Genomic DNA, 22,077 nt, shown 5'->3' on the forward strand with positions numbered 1-22,077 from the left:
CTTATAAGAAAGCTTTAAAATATCTAAACCTGAGAGAAAGCCAGCCAGTTGGATGATCCACAAGAGCTCTACAGAACCAAAGACTGGGAACATAATCTCATTTTTGCTTGATCAGAGAGTTTGCACAAAGAGGGAGAGAATTATTTTTTTACTTAACTATTGACTCCACAAAGTTTTGGCAAAGCAAGGACACACTAGTACTACTGCAACAATGTGAACAGGTACTGTATACATATATAAAAATACTCACTTTTCAATAATTGATACCTTCAATGCAAGGAAAATAACATGTTTGTATGTGTTTGAATTAGGTTGTCTATCAACCAATGGTAGATAATAATAGGTGGTGGCACGTCATACCTATTACGCCATGTTCCAAAGTGATGTATAGTACATTTACTAATATGGAGTGTATGGATGATGAGCATGGCCATGGAGGTGATGATGATCTTGATACAAGAGAGGAGGATGATCATGAGATAGGAGATACAGATAATCAGGCCATTACCCATGAGGATGAGCCTACCATTGGTGATGCTTATTTTGATGAGCATAGTAGCACAAGTAGTAGTCGGGTGAAAGTATTTGTAGATCTCCACATTGGTTTGGATATTGAAGTAGATATTTTAGCAAGGGTCGATCTCATTGAGGATGAGATCGAACCATAGCCCATCATTAATATTGGCAAAACTATTTTATATATTGTCTCATTCTCCTCACCTCACTTAATTTTTGTATATGTGGGTTTGGCAAAAAGCATATTATCGTGTGACACGTGCATAGCATTGATATTTTTTTTTAATTATGTGCTTTGGTAATCATGGGCAATGTTTGGAAAGGGGTGATGCACATTTATCGCTATGTGTTTATAAACGCATCTAAATACGAATCTAAAACAGAGTGTAGATGCGCTATTAGTTGCGTTAATAACCATGCTAATAGACACACTTGTATTTTCACTAATTCTATCTGTGCCTATAGACGTACTCGCTATTTTTCGCATCTATCAGGTGCATCTATAGTTGCTTTGTCTTGTTGTGATGTACCACATTCATTCAAAAGGAAGGGTACTTTATTTTAGCTTTTGGAGATATTTTACAAGATTACAATAATAGAAGGGATTTTTTAATTCAACTTTAGAAAAAAACCTGTTATTTTTTAAGTAAGGAGGGGTGTCTTTATTGGGGGGAATTGTGTAATACCCCTTGAAAGCACTTGATACCTAGTGTAGGCTTAGTAGTATACCACCCAAGAGCTAGAAATTATAGGAGCATGGTTTGGTTTAAGTTTCAATGGACAAAATATTGGGCCATGGGAAATCCAAAGACCTTCCAGGTAGACCAAAACTAAAGTTCATATATGAATAAAGGATGATCGTTTAAACACCATTTCCAAAGGAATGAATACTAAAGTCTAGACATAAATAAAGGAAAACTATAATCATTTAAGAATCAACATTTCCATAGGAATGAAGATGAGAACAGCTAGATGGGCCTGGGAGGAGTAATAGTTGGGGAGTTGGGAGTGGTGAGCGTTGGATTTTTTTAAGTATTGTGATGAAGCCTCAGAAACTATCGGATTAAAATCTTTCAATATAATGAAAGGGTGATTTCTCTTTACATTAAGTTGTCTAGCTCTTAGCATGTGAATCATGTAGATCAATCCTTTGAATAACTTGAACTTCACAACGTTGTGCTATATTCCCCTTCAACGTGTAATTATTCCCCTCACTGCACAATGAATCACGTATGAATCATTTGAGTAATTTGAAGTTACAGCATTGCATCGCTATTCCCCTTCCATACAAGTGTGCCATTTTTCCTAAGAAGGAATCCAATGATCAAAATTGCTCCACAATTGTCATGAAAGAGATGATCATCATAAGATATTTATTTCTATTTCTCTAATAATCTTTCACTCTAAGCAACCGTTGAAGTAGGATAGTTTGTATGCTTGAACGTGCTAGTGGTCATCTAGTGAAGGACAACTGTTGGTAAACTTCCAACCTTGAACCCAAAACATACTTTCTAGTCCCTTTAGTGTCTATACATCTCATGCTATCAATTAGATCATTGTTCACACACAATAGAGCCTTCACAGTGCGAATCAACTTGATTGTAGGAGAACCTTTACCTTAACTTCAACGGCATCTACACCTAAATTACTAATACCAAATATATAATGTGTTGGATTACCAGCATAACCCTTTATATAAATCCAATACTTGATTTACCATGGTTAATTAAAGAAAATTGGAGGCTTGTTTGAACAATCCTTCAATTCGTACTTTCAATCCATAATAGCTATTGATATTGGCTTCATGGAGGAAAGTACTATACTCGTAGTTGGAGTTTGTATGCCCTAACACTCAAAATACATGAAGTAATATTTGCAAGGTTTGAAATGGGTTTGAAACTTTTAACTTTCGTAAATTTATTGGATTTACATATTTTTTGTCAATCTTTGTAAGAAATATATTTTAAAATAGCATTTTACTTTGTCAATATGGTAGAGCGGTTTAGAATAAGCTACAATATGAACTTTGGACATTACATTATTTAAATTCCATATTCTTTAACAACCTCCATGGTTTGACGAAGGGATCCATGATAACTCAAAATAAATCAAACGATAAATGCAAATGACCCAATAGATGGATTTCACCACCTACCATATTGTAGGTCCAAATGCTGGTAGAATGATGGAGGTCTTAAATTAATAGGCTTTGAACACTAAAGAAGAGAATGCAAGATGATGGAAACATAATGTAGTATATCTCCTCTTAGAAGAACCAAAACAGAAAGAGAGAGAAAATATGTAAAAATCTGTGCATGTGCAGTAGGGGACATGGCCTAGTTTGGAATCATCCTGCTAGGGGATGGTCTCCTAAAAGACATCACAAGAGCTTTGCGATGGCAAAGAACAAGTGCATGTCCAATTAAAATTGGAAAAAAAAGGTTAAGGAGGTGAGGAATCTTTTTGCAATCATTCATGCATGTTGAATCCTTTAAAGGGAAGAAATATCACACATGAAAATCTTATCCTAGCCATTCCTCACAAAACTCAAGTCTAATGATCTAATATCATAATAACATGACCACCTTAAGGTTCATGCTCAAGGACCACTTAGAAAATATAGTTTCCCTGGAGAGATCAAGGGTCTAGGTCATGATAAAGGACATTGCTCCAAACATTATAGATGCTATAGACAACATCTATATACTTTTTAAACAAGAGAGGTGAAATATATTTGTAGTATTGGTTGAATGTTGCCTGAGCAACTAACACCAACAGCTCAGCAACATGGGATTGTTTAGCCAAAATAGTTAGCATGTGATTAAAGGGGAAAATTACAATCGATATTACAATGGTCCTCGTGTTAACTAAATGGGTTCTAGATGGTAAAGAAGAGAACCTATAGTGCCAAAAGGTAAGGGAAATAATGGAATATTGAACGTATTTAAGAATTGAGGAGTTGTTTTAGGATATTACTGTATAAAAAAGGTGTTAATTGCACATATAGCAGGGAACATGGCACGTTCTCGTGACCCAATGCTAGGGGTTGTTGCCCATGCCATGTTTTGTGACCCCAATGCTAGGGATTGGTCTCCCATAGTTATCACAAGGCCTATTTTATGAGCCTTGAGGGAATTGAGGGCACACGAGCAAAAAATAAAGGGGATTAAAGATTAAGGCATTGGATACATGTACGCAGGGCCTTTGGAATTGGTCAAGATTCAAGATGTTGTGAAGGTAATTATACTTTTCAAAAACATGTTTACATTGAGGCCAGCTCAATGTGAGTGGTGATGTGGCATTGTTTCAAGCCTCCCAACATACCTACTATTCTTTCGAGAAGATCTAAGATTATGGCACGATAGGAATAAGTTAATGTAGCGAGGTTCCAAAAAGACAACTCATCATGTAACACGCCATACAATGATGGGAAATTTGAAGGATTGAATACAATGCGAGACACCTCAAGGAGTGTGTCTCCAAGTGTAGGTGAGGGGTTAAAATAAGGCTGGCTGGCTAACCGCGTTAGACAGGAAAAAGGCAGTTTCTTGGAACTTTAGAATGCAGTGGTGTATATAACTGCCAATGCCCCAACTTTCCCTTCACCACCAAAGCTCACACCCCCCACCAAAGCTCACACCCCTAAATCCGTTGAGCTATGGCTGCTTGTCGACCCACCGTCTTTCTGCTTTTGCTCCTCCTCCACCTCCACTTCCACCTCCGCCCCTCCATAGCCAGACCCCTCCTCTCAGTCCCTCGCATGCTCTCCCTCGTCCCTTCCTCCCCCCACCATCCTCCCCTACCACCACGGCCCCCTCCTCACCCGCCGCATGCTCCACCTTCACCTCCTCTTCTATGCCTCCTTCTCCCCCTCCCAACAGTCCCTTGTCACCGATTTCCTCTCCTCCCTCCACCCTAAACCTCGTTCCCCCTCCCCTTCCGTCGCCAGCTGGTGGAACACCGCTCGCGCCTACAAGAACCTCTCTAATGCAGCCGTCGCAGCTCGCATCTCTCTCGGCCGTGTCTCCTTCGACTCCTCCTATAGCATGGGCAAGAATCTGAGTAAGATGGACCTCGCCAGCCTCCTGGAGCATTCGCTCGCTTCTGGAGTCCTGCCAGCACGCTCCAATGCCGTCTACCTGATTCTCACCGCCGACGATGTCCTCGTGGAGGATTTCTGTATGAATTCATGTGGTCTCCACAGCGCTATTACGTCTCCTGTCGGCTCTCATCAGTCCTTGCCCTACATCTGGGTGGGCAACTCAGCCACCCAATGCCCAGGCTTTTGCGCTTGGCCCTACGCCGTCGCTCCCGAACTCAGCCCTCCCAGCGTCCCACCTCTTGTCTCACCCAACGGCGACGTGGGAATGGATGGCGTGGTCATTGTCATCGCCACACTTCTGGCTGGCACAGCCACCAATCCCTTCAGCACCGGCAACTTTCAAGGAGATCCCACTGATCCTCTAGAAGCTGTTACCGCCTGCGCAGGCATGTTTGGGAAGGGCTCCTACCCTGGGTATCCGGGGCAACTGCTGGTGGACAATGCTAACGGAATCAACAATCGCATGTTCTTTCTACCAGCGATGTGGCATGCCAGACGTTGGTGTGATCTTTGGCCTCTCGCGGTTCACGCACGTTATATTCGATCTCTATGTAGACTTCAGCCTGCTACAGACCCCTTCGGTGGCATGTCTGCAGGAAGGGAAGGTCAGCAACATCTAGCTCCCGAAATGCAGACTCGGATGGAAACCACTTGTGGACCCAAGACCACCCTCCTTCGCAAGGCACCCCCAATGGGAATGCATGGATGATGAAGATCCGTAGATGAGGGACTTATGAGGGCAAGACCCCAACCAAGGGGGGGACGAGCATTTTCTGAGAAAAATCTTCCGAGCGCCTGAGCGAAGGGGAAAAAAAGCTTCCAACTATGTATAAATATGGCAAAAATGGATCGGGAGAAAACATAGTTTCACTTAAAAATATGCAAAGTATTATAGCAATGTCTATTTTATACACAAATCTTTACAAATCTTTGGGAATGGTGAGTAACATAATGCGGTGGCTTTTAAAAAAACCCACATGTAGAGTAGATTTAAATGTCTAGGACTGGTTTTCTTGAATTTGTTGCATATTCTAATTTTTGCCACGGCCTCCAGATCGGCCTGCTCTACCTGTGCCTCTACCTTTTCCAACATTTGAGTAGAAGATAGTTTCTTTTGAAGTTCCTCCTGAAGAAGATGCACCACCATTCCTCTGCTCTTCAAAAATTAGAAGAGCAATGCATGCATACACAGCGACCATGTAAATATGTAAAGAAGAATACTTTAGAACTCATGAAGGAAGGCCAACCTAGGTGGCCAAAAAAAACTAAAAGGGCTCCAGGAACGAAGGGCCATGATGTTTTACTCGAACTCTGCGATCTGCTAATTGTTTCTAGGTTACATTTAATGGACTACATCTTCTAAAAATTCATATATGTTTTATAAATAAAATTGTCAAATGTCTTTACCTCTTCTAAGATTCATATATGTTAATCTTACATATAAGACCTTGTTCTCACAACGTTGCCTTGCTCAAGAGGATGAGCAGGGATGAAATCTCCTCAAAGTTCACAACTAGAGTACATGACCAGTAGATGCATTGCCAAAGCTTCATCCCACTTTTAGAAAAAACCCATATTGTAGTAGCAAGTCAATATACACTAGGAAGTGACATTTGTGAAAATGAGAAACTTGGCAATCAAACTTGAATGCTAGATACTAAGCACATGGATTCCAAGATAGTACTTTAACTTGGAGAAAGACTAGTATCATGCATAGAAAGATTAGGCAAGAGAATAATAAAGGGAAGTCATGAATGAATCAGAAGAACAAGAGAAAGAAAAGATAGCACTACAACAACTGATAGTAAAGGAGTAACAATTGATAATTAAAATTTACGAACAAGGAAACAAGAATCAGAGGTTGAAGTTGCAAACGAAACAATGGAATCAGTCATGGATTAGTACTAGGGGCTAAATAACAATACATAGATACAAAGAATGCTCTTTGATAATTGCAATAGAAATGTGACTCTATTGTAGGAAAAGCTACAACTGCAAATAGAGAAAGGGTGTCCGGAGCAGAGGCTCATATAGACTCAAGGGACAAGGTTCTTATTTCTTTTTAAAAATTGATTGAGCCTACAATTCCCTCACCCTTGGAGGACATGTGGCCACAAAGGGCTTAATCCCACATAGAAGTGTGTAGGCCAAGATAGAAGGCATAAGATGCCTAACTGTAAGGAGGCCTCATATCCTCATGCACATCTTAGGGATTGAGGTCCTTTATGGAATGGCTAGCCACTTGAGGGAGTCACAATGTATAAACAAATGAAACTCTTCTAAATCAGTTGTAGTCCTCAAAAGAGCATAAAAGAATGTAACATCTAATTCAAGTATGTAACATTGGTACTCGGCCCGTTTTAAGATTCCCTTAAAATTTCATTAAAATTATAACTTTTTAAAAAAAAGCTCATATTTTGCGTAGTGAATTTTTCAAAACTTTTAAAATCCTATCAATTTTGGTACATAATGCCCACAAATTATGAAGGACCTTGACTACAGAGGACAATATCAATGTATTTAGAAAAATCAAGAAGTCTGTAATTTTTTTCCTTCCTTTGACCTTTTATTTTCAGTAGAAAAACTACATATTGATACAACTTTCAATCTTGCGTGTACTAACATAACCTTATCAAAATTCTTAAGTTAAACTTTGTAGTATCACATAAAGTACGAAAAGATAAAAAAATATCATTAAATTAATGGTAAAAAGTGAATGCCTCCTTCTTCAAAACATTCAACGCATATGGATTCTCAAATGTCTTAAGAACACTTGTCTATTGAAACAATTCAAAATCACAAAATTGTCAATATAATTCCATAATTGGAGTCTACTCAATTCTCCCATATGTGTCATCTATATCATCTTCATAACCATCCCCAACAATCTAAAATGTCTTAAGAACACTTGTCTATTGAAACCATTCAAATACAAAAAATTGGCAATACAATTCCATAACTAGAGTTTACTCAATTCTCCCATATGTGTCATCTACCTCATCTTCATCACCCTCCCCAGTCTGGGTTTCCTGTATGGGTTTCTCAATCACTTTCTCTTTCACAACCTCCTTCTCCCATGTATCAGCTAGCTCGCTTGAGGCTCGCCTGCCTCCGTAAAATTGGCTTTCAATATCTCAGGAGGTTGGGGTTCCCGTGATGAGGCTACCACTGAATTTGCATCAAACTTCCCACCTTTCAAACTAAGCTCCTGATGCTCATTAGGCAAGTGATGAATAGCTTTCACTCTCTTCTTTATGTAATCACCTTAAATAGGATCTTTTTACTACAATTACATTTCGACCCTTTTTTAAGGCACATGTTGTGACTTTGCCTGAACCAGCAAATAGATTGAGTACCCAATCATGCTCATTTAAAAGTAGATCTATGAGCTGATTAATTAGGAGTTGGGGTTTTTGATAAGGATTTACTATCTCCCCATTCTTATCCATGGTCACATGCCTGAGCTTCTTCGTCACAACTGGAATAATGAAATGATCTTCAGGAGTAAATGGAGCAGATGGGGGAAAATTGATGTGACCAATATTTTCTTTTCCATCCACAGACCAATACCCAGCTGAAATGTTTTATGTAGCAGATGTGAATCGATGTCCTTTCATTTGTCTCACATTGGGTTTCATCCTATGACATGCAACAAAAATAAGTTTTAAATTTATAATCAAAAGAAAACACAATTATAACAATAATAATTGACCCCAAAAAAAAAATTCATTTCATTGCTACACTCACCAATAAAGGTGGTCACGTCTAGCACATTCATCATTGATGACACTCATCATTGCCCCAGACTGCAAGTCTAAAAGAAAATTTATGGCACACCAAAGCATTCTCGACGTAATTCACATGAACTGGTCAAGAAGACTCATTAGTTCCTTTTCTTTGTAAGGGACCTCATCAAAGGTGGATCTGGCATGAACATTAAATCCATATGGTTTGTCTACAATGACCAATGTGTACTCATTTTTTGGAAGTCTCTTCGACAATTCATTGCAATCTTCGTTGAGCACACGATAAAAGTTTGGTGGATGGTTTTCCCCCTGTCAAACTCTAACATGTCATCACTAAGAGTGATAGATTGTTGTTGAGTTTGATGCTCTTTTTCTTTTGCAGCCCGGTCAATCAATTGCTTAAAGCTTGCAGGCATCATACTACTCTCAAATCCCTTCTTGCCTCTTTTCTGAAGGTGGTAGTCAAAATAACAGTTCAATATTTTAAACATTCAAATCTACAATTTGAAAGTAAATTTTCATTAGAATATGTATACCAAATTTGTAAGAAAACAATACAACGTCTGTGCTCAACAGATAACAGGATCTCGTATGCAAGAGAGAAAATAGATAGTATGGAGAATAAAAAATTTGATTATTGTAGAACTGATACAATAGATGGTGTTGCCTCCCAACCATACGCTCTTGTGAAAGAAGCTTCGATGGCAAGCTAGAAACAGTAGAGGACGGATGCTGGATGCTAAGGAATCAGAGTCGTTGTAGCTAGTGATGATGAAATAGGCTTCATCGGCTTGCTCTTATATAGCCACTAGTCGTAGTCGGTTAGACCCAATTTGGTGACCGACCTAGTCTACCCAAAACGATCGATTGGGGGTCAGTCCCAAAATAGGCCACCAACCACACGATAGAACCGTGGCGTAAAATAGAGCAACCAACCTACGGTTACCATTCGGCCCACAGCCATCTGGGATCATCTGGGGCTCCAAACGGGCCCTGCAACTCGAGAGTGGGCTGCCCTAGGAAAAGCTCCATCTACCCTCAGTGCGGTCAGTCATGGGATGCCTTCCTGCACTTGCATGTAGCCTAGTTGGCAGTGTGCCAACTCTGTCCAGCCATTAGGCCACACATGGCCCCCATCTCGTGTCCAAACCAGGACCTACCGGATAACCGAGCTATCGAATGCCTTCTCCTCATATCGAGGGCTTACAAGTAGAGTTAGCTGATTCCTGCATAGTTACACGAGAGTGGAGCATTGATATCTAACACCCCCCCTCAATGTCCACCCGCAAGTGAACTTACTTTTTTCAGACCAATGCCAAGTTGATGAAGATGCCTCTCCAGCAAGTCTCTTCCAAGAGCCTTCGTGAAGATGTCCGCAGCATTCTCTGTAGTCGGATAGTACACTAAGTCGACCTCTCCATCCATGATGAGCTCACGTACAAAGTGATATTGAATCTCAATGTGTTTTGTGCGAGCGTGGAACATAGGGTTCTTTACAATTGCCATGCAACTTTGATTGTCACATGATAACTGCGTAGGCTTGTTCTATACTGCACCCATGTCCCCCTAAATCCTCCTCAACCACACTACCTCACAAGAAGCAAAGCATGCTGATTTGTACTCAACCTCGGTAGAAGAAAGAGCAACTGTGGGTTGCTTCTTGCTGACCCATGACACAGCTCCAAATCCAAGTGAAATAGTAACCTATCATTGATCACCTCCTGCTATCCACGTCTCCTGCCCAATTTGAGTCACAGAATCCGGTCAAGATGTTGCCCTTGGTATAGGTGATGCCATAATCAAGTGTGCCTTTAATGTATTTTAGCACCTGCATCCCTGCCCTCCAATGGTTCTCTTGGGGCTTATTGGAAAACCTGCTTAGTACACCAGTCGCAAAGCTGATGTCTAGCTGCGTGTTGCACAAGTAAATCAAGCTGCCCACAAGCTTCTGTACTTCGCTTCGTCCACCCCAATGGTAAGGAATCCTCGTTTGAGAGCTTCGCGTCAACCTCCATAGGGGTACCAACTATCTTGCACTCAGCCATCCCAAATGCCTTCAGTATCTCTCCAGCTACTTTAGCTGTGAAATGAAGATCTGTTTCGACTCTTGCCAAACTTCAATCCCCAAATAGAAATCCATCAGTTTGAGGTCTGTCATTTCAAACTCTCTTCCTAGGAAATGCTTTGTCTGTGAGATCTTCTCTTCATGGTTTCCTATTATAACAAGGTCATCCACATAAAGGACCACAATCATACACTTGCCTCCTTCTTTGAAGATATACAAATTTGCATCAGATGGGCTTCTCCTGAACCCATTTTGTAGAAATTAGGCATCAATTCACTGGTACCACGCTCGTGGGGCCTGTTTTAGCCCGTAAAGTGCCTTCTTCAGTTTGCCAATGATGTATTCCTTTGTTTCAAGGACAAGGTTTTCTTGGTTGGAAAGTGAATATGCTATTGATACTCAAAGGTGATAATCTTTTAAATCTTGTTCTTGATGATCTCGTTTGTCCATCCCAACCTGTTGATGCAACTTCGAATCATGCTCTTGTGACTCAAGGCCCTCTCTTTGAGCAATGGAGATTTGACTCTGCTGATTGGCATTCTTGTGATAAAGTAGCTCGTCAGTATATTTCATCTGCCTACATGATTCTCTTATGCTGGATGTATTTGCCCTTCCTTCTTCTCATGCAATATGGGAATATCTCATTGCTACTTTTGAGAAGAAATCTATCATAGAGATTCTTTATCTTCCAAATCTTTTGAGCACTCCGTACAAAGTTGGAGCTCCTATGACAACTCATATTGACTCATTCAAGAATATCGTCAATCAACTTGCTATTGTTGGTGCACCTGTTCAATGAAATCAATTGGTGAACTATCTTCTCGACACAGTCCAGGATCCATTATAAGATAATATTGCTACCATCCTTTCCAACAAAAACGAGATTGATTTTGATCAAACATGTATTTCTTTGATTGAGTATGCTCAACGACTCGAGCCTCGTAAAGACCCTCATGAGTCTATCATGAGATAACAATGGATGATGCAGATTTAGAGACAGCTTGTGTTGCTCGCAAGCATCCTTTCTCCAAATATGGACGTGGTGGTTATGGACGTGGTGTTCATTCATATAGAGGTGGCAATTCTTCTCGGCTCAAATATTCTGAGAAACATTGTCCTTACTGTGATAAGCATGGTCATGTTATCTCTGATTGTTGGGCTTGGTAATATGATGAGGAACATGGTGTTATCACTAAGCAACCCTGCTTATCCAATAATTCTCCTTGCGAATATTGTGGCAGAAATCATCCATCCTTTCGGTGTTACAAGAGGCATTATAATCGTGAATGTACTCAAGCATATGCTTCTCAACAACAAGATGCCCATACGCATTGAGGCAAATCATATTTGTTCTGATGTCTCTCTTTATGGTGGGTCAAAAGGTCAAAAGGAAAGGGATCTTCTTTTGTTGAAGCTGAAAAATTTAGCGCTAATACACAAGGATTAAGAAGTCCCATGGGTTCACATGGATTGAGAGCACCTTCTCTTTCAGGCCATCATGGATTGAGTGCACCCCCAAGTGGGCATGGTTTGAGTGCCCCCCCAAGTGGGCATGGTTTGAGTGCACCGCTCCCGAAAAAATGACCTCTATTGGCTGCAAGTGCATTTCCTCTTGAGTCTTATAAGGATGTTGTCGAGGAGACTCCATCTATTGCACAAGGGAAAAAATAGAGTAAACCAGGATCAAAGGCATGAATGAAGGACAATCTACATGCACAAGTTGTAAACTATATTGTGCTTGTGGATCCAAAAGATTGTCCTGACAAGGCATCTTTTGATCGTCGGAAAGCAAATGATTATAACTACTTTGTTCTTGGAGGCTCCCATTCAGCAGAGGCAAAAAGGCAGCTGAATATTGAGTTTCCATGCAACTCTCATTACAAGACATGTAATTGTACACTTAATGCTGGTTTGACTGATTCGGAGGCAAACTTACTGGCTTTTGATCACAATATTGATGATGAGTATAGGAAGTCCATGTCTTAAATAGAATGGGTTCATTTCTATCACAATGAGTTCGTTTTACGAAACTCAATGAGGATCGTTTTACGAAACTCAATTATAAGCAAGTAATCAACCACCTCCTCGTGGGTTCAGTTCGTACTACCTACTAGCATTTCACATAGTGCATTGAAGGATGTGAAAGAATTTGTTTACAAGATGGGTGAGCTTGTGAGGTACTTTACATGATACAAAATATGATGCGTATCAATGCTGCATACAAGTTTGAATGCATATTGCTAATATGCTGTACTTTTTCATTTCTAGGTATGTGAGCTCAAAGGAAATAGAACCCACCACGCTTGAGAATGCTCGAGTTATGTCAGTGGAGGTGGTTTGTTTAGTGGAGGAGACATTTCCACATTCTATTCTTATAAGCCAACTACATCTTATAGTGCATTTGGTGGATGAGATTGCTATATGCGGTACTATACATGCACGATGGTTGTTCTTCCTCGAGTGCTTCATGAAGACCTTGAAGGGCTTCGTGAGACAAAATGCAAGACGCGAAGGTAGCATGGCCGAGGGTTGGTTGGTACAAGAGTCAGTTGTATATATTTCTGAGTTTCTTGTTGATGTGGATAGCTCTCTCCTACAACTATGGAGAGATGATGAAGACCTAAGGATGACCTCTATTGTGCCTCAAGGGAAAGGACGCAACAAAGTAATAGACACGGAGTTGCATAATAGTATCAACCTCTTTTGAGTGCTTAATAGTGATGTGATGAAAAGATGGGTGACAAGATACGAGGATGCAAAGGCAAGAAGACAAGAAGAAAGGGCCCTCTTTCGTACACACCATGGATCTCATGTGCCATACTCTCCGTATCTAAGAGCACTTCCAAAGGATATTCATGTGGATTGGCTACTTGATGAAATGGAGAAAGCAGAGAAAGACGACGGGATGCATATCACAATGGAAGAATGGGAGTATGCTAGGGGATGCATGAGCAAGGTCGGTATATAGAATCTTATGCATAAGTTAGGAGCTTTCAATAATTTAGATTGCTTATTTAATTGATTTTTTCTTGGTGTAGTGCACTATGTTCAATGCTGTATGGTGTGAGGGCAAGCATTTTTGAACACAACGGATTGATGATAAGAGAAACACACAAGATTGCGGCATCATTGTTAGCTTTGAGGGAGCCAATGGAGCCATGGATGATTATTGTGGCATAATCCAAGATTTTATTAAGCTTGACTTTCGACACTTCTTTGTGTATGTTTTGGATGTAAAGTGGTTTAAGGACGTGGTGGAAAGAGGCCCTAATGCAACAATCAAACGCCATCCAAGTGGCTTTGTAACTATTGACTCCACAAAGTTTTGGCAAAGTAGGAAGGACACACTAGTACTACCGCAACAATGTGAACAGGTACTGTGCACACATATAAAAATACTCGCTTTTAAATATTTGATGCAAGAAAAATAACATGATTGTATTTGTGTTTGAATTAGGTTGTCTATCAACCAATGGTGGATAATAATAGATGGTGGCATGTCATACCTATTATGCCACGTTCCAAAGTGATGTATAGTACATTTACTAATATGGAACGTATGGAGGATGATCATGGCCATGGACATGATGATGACCGTGATACGAGAGAGGAGGATGATCATGAGACAGGAGATACAGATATTGAGGCCATTACTCATGAGAATGAGCCTACCATTCGAGATGTTGATTTCGATGAGCACATGAGTAGCACAAGTAGTAGTGGGTTGAATGTATTTGTAGATCTAAACACTTGTTTGGATTTTGAAGTAGATAGTTTGGCAAGGGTTAATCTCATTGAGGATGAGATTGAACCGTAGCCTCATCATTGATATTGGCAAAACTATTTTACATATTGTCTCATTCTCCTCACCTCACTTAATTCTTGTATATGTGGGCTTGCAAAAAGTTATGTGCTTTGGTAATCATGGGCAATGTTTGGAAAGCTATGATGTATACCAAAATCTCACTTTCTATATTCTCTGGTTTGTGTCTATCTACGCATCTAAATGCATGTGTAAGTCTCAGTGTAAACACGCAAATAAACGTGCTAATACATGCGCAAATAGACGCACTGATAAACGTGATGTTAGAGGGGCCCGTATTTTCACAGTTTACACGTACAAATAGACGTGTTAATACACGTGCAAATAGACGAGTTGTTAGACATGCTTTTAGATGCACCCATAATTCCTCTACTAAAGCAACGCCTATAGATGCGCCTGCTATTTTGCGCGTCTACCAAGTGCATCTATAGTTGCTTTGTGTTGTGTGAACATAAGAAAATGAGACATATGCTCATGCTTATGCTTATGCATGAGCATAAGCGAAGTAGACATATGCTCATGCATAAGCATGAGCATATGTCTCTTTTTTCCCCCTTCTCTTATTCTCTCTTTCCCCCTTCTCTCTTTCCTTTCCCTCTTTCCTTTCCCTCTTATTCTCTATTTTTCCCTTCTCTTATGCTCATGCATAAGCATAAGCATGAGCTTATGCTTATGCTTATGCTTAAGCATAAGCATGAGCATAAGAAAATGAGACATATACTCATGCTTATGCTTATGCATGAGCATAAGCGAAGTAGACATATGCTCATGCATAAGCATGAGCATATGTCTCTTTTTTCCCCCTTCTCTTATTCTCTCTTTCCCCCTTCTCTCTTTCCTTTCCCTCTTTCCTTTCCATCTTATTCTCTATTTCCCCCTTCTCTTATGCTCTTCTCTCATTTCCCTCTTCTCTTATGCTCTTCTCTTATGCTCTTTTTTCCCCCTTCTCTTCCTCTTATGCTCTTCTCTCATTTCCCTCTACTCTTATGCTCTCTTCCTCTTCTTCTCTCTTTCCCCCTTCTCTTATGCTCATGCATAAACATAAGCATGAGCATAAGAATGCTTATGCTTATGCATGAGCATAAGACATTCCTCTTCTCTTATGCTCTTCTCTCATTTCCCTCTTCTATTCCCTCTTCTTCAGATTCCTCTTCTCTTCCTCTTCTTCTCTCTTTCCCCCTTCTCTTATGCTCGTGCATAAACATAAGCATGAGCATAAGAATGCTTATGCTTATGCATGAGCATAAGAGATTCCTCTTCTCTTATGCTCTTCTCTATTTCCCCCTTCTCTCTTCCTCTTCTTCTCTTCCTCTTATTCTCTCTTTCCCCCTTTTCTTATGCTCATGCATAAACATAAGCATGAGCATAAGAATTCTTATGCTTATGCATGAGCATAAGAGATTCCTCTTCTCTTATGCTCTTCTCTCTTCTCCTCTCTTTCCCTCTCCTTTCCACTACAAGGCATAGGCCATTTTCCAACGGAAATACCGACGCTTTCTACATTAAAATTTTTTTTTTTCACGGGCGCAAACGTCGCTATAAGTGTCGCTAAAGGCGTCGAAAAAGGAGCATCGCTATAAAGCATCACTATATAGCGACACTAGCAAACGTCGCTATATAGCGACGATGCAAACGTCGCTATATAGCGACACTGTTAATCGTCGCTATACAGCGACACTGGTAAACGTTGCTATATAGCGACAATTAACAGAAGTAAAAAAAAAGGGTTAGTGGGGCTAAACAGGGCTTCCTTTTGGCCATGTTTAGCCCCACTAATCCTTTTTTTTTTTGTAATTACAAAAGAAAATGTTTTATAACAAAATTTCCCTTGCTTGCAGGGTGATACAAAATTGTTCTTGTGAAATGATGAGTAACAAATGCATATACATGTCGGACATATACAACAGTGTTTGTAACAAAATTACCCTGTCGAAAGGGCGATACAAAATTGCTCAAACGAGCGGATATACAAAATGTTACTACCACTACTCATCCGAATCCGAATTATCTTCGTCTTGTTGTCCTGTTCCTTGGTCCTCGACACCTGCATCTTCTCCCTCATCCTCGCCACCTACATCCGATCCTTGGCCCTGTTGATCGCTCGCCTCCGATGATGGGATGCTTGAGCTTTGACCCTAAGAGTGAACCATATAAATCGAAAATTAGATTGGAACTTAAATTAAAAAGTGAGATTACAAGTAGGAGTAAACTTATACCGTGCGAGCAGCCACCTCAGCCCAATGGAACGTCGCTCCCATTGCCTCTTGCTCAATGAACCATGGCTTTGTTCCTATCCGAAATGCGCGTCGCGTCTCTGCATCTGTAGGAAGATGACCCATCGCAGCTTGCTGTGGATCCAATTTACGAGAGTTAGAGTTAGCTAAAGTGCATGTAATATGTAAGTAAAACAAATAGAACAATACATTAAATGGGAAGAAGTAGACTTACCATGGTTGCCTCGAACGCATACCATCCGCCTGCACCAAAGTACGAAGTACCTATGACGTCCAGTCGTCTCTTCGCAGCCCTCCTCTGACCGTCGAACATTTCCGGATGGTCCTTATGTTGCTTCTTGAAGTACTTCCAATCAGCTTTGTCTGCCCAGCTGGCTTTAGCCAACCCCTTTGTAATGGAAGTACGCAAGGTTGATCTACGATGCTTCAGGACCAAACCCATGCGCTCTCGCATATAATCATCATTAAACTCCACATTTGGCGGATTAGGGTATCTTTGTTTTAACTCATCGATCACCGCCTGCTTCTTTTGGGCATCTTGATACCGCCAATCGGTATTTATGCCGCTCTTGAAGTGATGACTCATCAACCTCCTCATGACGGCCATCACTGCTTTGCCCTTTTTATCTTCTATTATCTCTCTGACAGATGTGATTTGATAGGAGAGATCCCCTGATGAGTAAGGGGGACTGATGGTAGCAGAGTCTAAAGGAGTGGAAGCTACGCGAGCGCTTCCGGAGCGAGGAGTAGTAGTGGGAGTAGGAGAGGGAAAGGGACCTGACTGATACTGTGTCTCCGGACCAAGTGGAGACCTAAAGGAGCGTGTGTGTGTTGACTCATCTACATCTCCCGAGTTAGCACAACATGAGCCGCCCGTCCTACTCTTCCTTCCCTTGCGAGAGGCATGCGTAGGTGATGATCCCGTGGTCGAAGGGGCGCGAGGGGATGGCTAGTTAGTACGCCCACCCGTCGGTGTAGGGGAAGGAATTGCTGAGGTCCTCTAAGAGAGCAGAGAGAAGAATCTTGCTGCCTCCTCATCGCTCATCTGTGCTACAAACTCGTCGGGACTCCCGACAAAGCCATGCGTGGCTAGCAAAGGAGTTCCCCGAGGGGTAGTCGCAGTGCTATGTGGAAGAGGAGTCGGACTAGGGGTAGTCATAGTGCTAGGTCTGAGAGGAGTCGGACCAGGGGTAGTCCTCGGGGTAGTCGCCTGAGAGGAATCAAAGTCCTCTAGAGCATATAGATCGTGAGCTCTCCTCCTGCGAGGCTGTCCGAACTCGTCGGATAAGCGACGTGATCCCATGTCTAACATAGACACAAACACGAAAACAGAAAACAAAAAAACAAACATAAGCATAGGCATAGGCATAGGCATAGGCAAGAAGAAAGAAGAGGGAAAGCAGATGGAAAGGAAAGAAAAGAATGAGAATGAGGAAATAGAGAATGAGAGAAGGGGGAAATAAAGAAGGGGAAAGAGATGAGGGGGAATGAGAGAAGCATAAGCATAAGCTTATGCGGAAATAGAGAATAAGCTTATGCGGAGAGAGAGAAGGAGAGAAGCATAAGCTTATGCTTTCTCTCATTCTCTATTATGCTTCTCTCCTTCTCTATTTCCACATAAGCATAAGCTTGAGCTTATGCAGAAATAGAGAATGAGTTTCCGCATAAGCTTCTCTCATTCTCTATTTCTGCATAAGCTCATGAATAAGCATGAGCTTATGCGGAAACTTAAGCATAAGCTCATGCTTATGCTCATGTGGAAAAAGAGAAGGAGATTATGCGAAAATAGAGAATGAGTTTCCGTATAAGCTTCTCTCATTCCCTGTTTCCGCATAAGCTCATGCATAAGCATGAGCTTATGCGAAAACTTAAGCATAAGCTCATGCTCATGCATGAGCATAAGCATAAGCTTATGCTTATGCTTATGCTTAAGCATAAGCATATGCATAAGCTCATGCTTATGCTCATGCGGAAATAGAGAATGAGCTTATGCGGAAATAGAGAATGAGCTTATGCTTCTCTCATTCTCTATTTCCGCATAAGCTCATGCATAAGCATGAGCTTATGCGGAAACTTAAGCATAACCTCATCCTCATGCATGAGCGTAAGCATAAGGTTATGCTTATGCTTATGCTTAAGCCTAAGCATAAGCTCATGCTTATGCTCATGCAGAAAAAGAGAAGGAGCTTATGCAGAAATAGAGAATGAGAGAAGCATAAGCATGAGCTTATGCTTCTCTCATTCTCTATTTCCGCATAAGCTCATGCATAAGCTTAAGCTTATGCAGAAATAGAAGCATAAAGAAGGGGGAAACTTAAGCATAAACTCATGCTCATGCATGAGCATAAGCATGAGCTTATGCTTATGCTTATGCATAAGCATAAGCATAAGCTCATGCTTATGCTCATGTGGAAAAAGAGGAGCTTATGCGGAAATAGAGAATGAGTTTCCGCATAAGCTTCTCTCATTGTCTATTTCCGCATAAGCTCATGCATAAGCATGAGCTTATGTGGAAACTTAAGCGTAAGCTCATGCTCATGCATGAGCATAAGCATAAGCTCATGCTTATGCTCATGCGGAAAAAGAGAAGGAGCTTATGCGAAAATAGAGAATAAGTTTCCGCATAGGCTTCTCTCATTCTCTATGTCCGCATAAGCTCATGCATAAGCATGAGCTTATGCGGAAACTTAAGCATAAGCTCATGCTCATGCATGAGCATAAGCATGAGCTTATGAGCATAAGCATGAGCTTATGCTCATGCGGAAATAGAGAAGGAGCTTATGCGAAAATAGAGAATGAGTTTCCGCATAAGCTTCTCTCATTCTCTATTTCTGCATAAGCCAATGCATAAGCATAAGCTTATGTGGAAACTTAAGCATAAGCTCATGCTCATGCATGAGCACTAGCATGAGCTTATGCTTATGCTTATGCTTATGCTCATGCGGAAAAAGAGAAGGAGCTTATGCGGAAATAGAGAATGAGAGAAGCATAAGCATGAGCTTATGCTTCTCTCATTCTCTATTTCCGCATAAGCTCATGCATAAACATAAGCTTATGCGGAAATAGAAGCATAAAGAAGGGGGAAACTTAAGCATAAGCTCATGCTCATGCATGAGCTTATGCTTATGCTCATGCACGAGCATGAGCTTATGCAAATGAGAGAAGGGGGAAATAGAGAAGGGGGAATGAGAGAAGGGGAAATGAGAGAAGGCGGAAATAGAGAAGCGGGAAAGAGAGAAGGGGGAAACTTAAGCATAAGCTCATGCTCATGCATGAGCATAAGCATGAGCTTATGCTTATGCTTATGCATAAGCATAAGCATAAGCATAAGCTCATGCTTATGCTCATGCGAAAAAAGAGAAGGAGCTTATGAGGAAATAGAGAATGAGTTTCCGCATAAGCTTCTCTCATTCTGTATTTCAGTAGAAGCTCACGCATAAGCATGAGCTTATGCGGAAACTTAAGCATAAGCTCATGCTCATGCATGAGCATAAGCATTAGCTTATGCTTATGCTTATGCTTAGACATAAGCATAAGCATAAGCTCATGCTTATGCTCATGCATAAGAATAAGCTTATGCAGAAATAGAAGCATAAAGAAGGGGGAAACTTAAGCATAAGCTCATGCTCATGCATGAGCATAAGCATGAGCTTATGCTTATGCTTATGCTCATGCATGAGCATGAGCTTATGCGAATGAGAGAAGGGGGAATGAGAGAAGGGGGAACTGGAGAAGGGGGAAAGAGTGAAGGGGGAAACTTAAGCATAAGCTCATGCTCCCGCATGAGCTTAAGCATGAGCTTATGCTCATGCGGAAAAAGAGAAGGAGCTTATGCGGAAATAGAGAATGAGTTTCCACATAAGTTTCTCTCATTCTCTATTTCTGCATAAGCTCATGCGGAAACTTAAGCATAAGATCATGCTCATGCATGAGCATAAGCATGAGCTCATGCTTATGCTTATGGTTAAAGCTCATGCTTATGCTTATGCTTAAGCAGCATAAGCTCATGCTTATGCTCATGCAGAAAAAGAGAAGGAGCTTATGCGGAAATAGAGAATGAGCTTATGCTTCTCTCATTCTCTATTTCCACATAAGCTCATGCATAAGCATGAGCTTATGCGGAAACTTAAGCATAAGCTCATGCTCATGCATGAGCATAAGCTCATGCTTATGCTCATGTGGAAAAAGAGGAGCTTATGCGGAAATAGAGAATGAGTTTCCGCATAAGCTTCTCTCATTCTCTATTTCCGCATAAGCTCATGCATAAGCATGAGCTTATGCGGAAACTTAAGCATAAGCTCATGCTCATGCATGAGCATAAGCATAAGCTTATGCTTATGCTTATGCTTAAGCCTAAGCATAAGCATAAGCTCATGCTTATGCCCATGCTTATGCTTATGCCCATGCGGAAAAAGAGAAGGAGCTTATGCGGAAAAAGAGAATGAGCTTATGCTTCTCTCATTCTCTATTTCCGCATAAGCTCATGCATAAGCATGAGCTTATGCGGAAACTTAAGCATAAGCTCATGCTCATGCATGAGCATAAGCATAAGCTTATGCTTATGCTTATGCTTAAGCGTAAGCATAAGCTCATGCTTATGCTTATGCTTAAGCGTAAGCATAAGCTCATGCTTATGCTCATGCAGAAAACAAGAAGGAGCTTATGCGGAAATAGAGAATGAGAGAAGCATAAGCATGCGCTTATGCTTCTCTCATTCCTCTATTTCCACATAAGCTCATGCATAAGCATAAGCTTATGTGAAAATAGAAGCATAAAGAAGGGGGAAACTTAAGCATAAGCTCATGCTCATGCATGAGCATAAGCATGAGCTTATGCTTATGCTCATGCTTATGCATGAGCTTATGCGGAACTAGACAATGAGAGAAGCTTATGCGGAAACTCATTCTCTATTTCCGCATAAGCTCCTTCTCTTTTTCCGCATGAGCATAAGCATGAGCTTATGCTTATGCTTACCCAGTTGGAGCTTCGGATTCAGGAATATGCTGAGAGCATATGTATCATTCCTGTTTTGTCAAAAGCAGATTAGGCTTTGGTGGTTGTAGCAGTGTTTGCAGTTTATGATGCTATAGCAGGGACAGATTATGCCTGTGCATATGCCTGTGTGCTTCAGTCGGAGTTAGTTTGCAGGGAAGTCCCAGAGCGGAAGAGATGCAGATTCAGTAAAAGTATTACTGAGCATCGTCAACAACAGAACAAACAAGGTACTAACCTCTGAGAAGATCCCGCTAGCTGAATCTGCATCTCTTCCGCTCTGGGACTTCCCTGCAAACTAACTCCGACTGAAGCACACAGGCATATGAACAGGCATAATCTATCCCTGCTATAGCATCATAAACTGCAAACACTACTACAACCACCAAAGCCTAATCTGCTTTTGACAAAATAGAAATGACACATATGCTCTCAGCATATTCATGAATCCGAAGCTTCAACTGGGTAAGCATAAGCATAAGCTCATGCTTATGCTCATGCGGAAAAAGAGAAGGAGCTTATGCGGAAATAGAGAATGAGTTTCCGCATAAGCTTCTCTCATTGTCTAGTTCCGCATAAGCTCATGCATAAGCATGAGC

General features: G+C 41.0%; 1 protein-coding gene across 1 annotated transcript in view; it reads left to right on the top strand.

Annotated features, from left to right (window-relative positions):
• The first annotated feature begins 3,705 nt into the window (after positions 1–3,705).
• LOC147898433 (protein EXORDIUM-like 2) overlaps positions 3,706–22,077 on the top strand; it is a 29,750-nt gene continuing 11,378 nt past the window's right edge. Inside the window, exons 1-2 of the mRNA XM_087379163.1 lie at positions 3,706–3,753; positions 4,251–4,847. Of these exons, the coding sequence (XP_087235289.1) occupies positions 3,706–3,753; positions 4,251–4,847 (645 nt within the window). The remainder of the gene's footprint in view (positions 3,754–4,250; positions 4,848–22,077) is intronic.

Source organism: Dipteris shenzhenensis, chromosome 9 (genome assembly GCF_047967505.1).
Source record: "Dipteris shenzhenensis isolate YYH24624 ecotype China chromosome 9, Dip_SZ_1.0, whole genome shotgun sequence".
In the NCBI taxonomy this organism is placed as follows: domain Eukaryota; kingdom Viridiplantae; phylum Streptophyta; class Polypodiopsida; order Gleicheniales; family Dipteridaceae; genus Dipteris; species Dipteris shenzhenensis.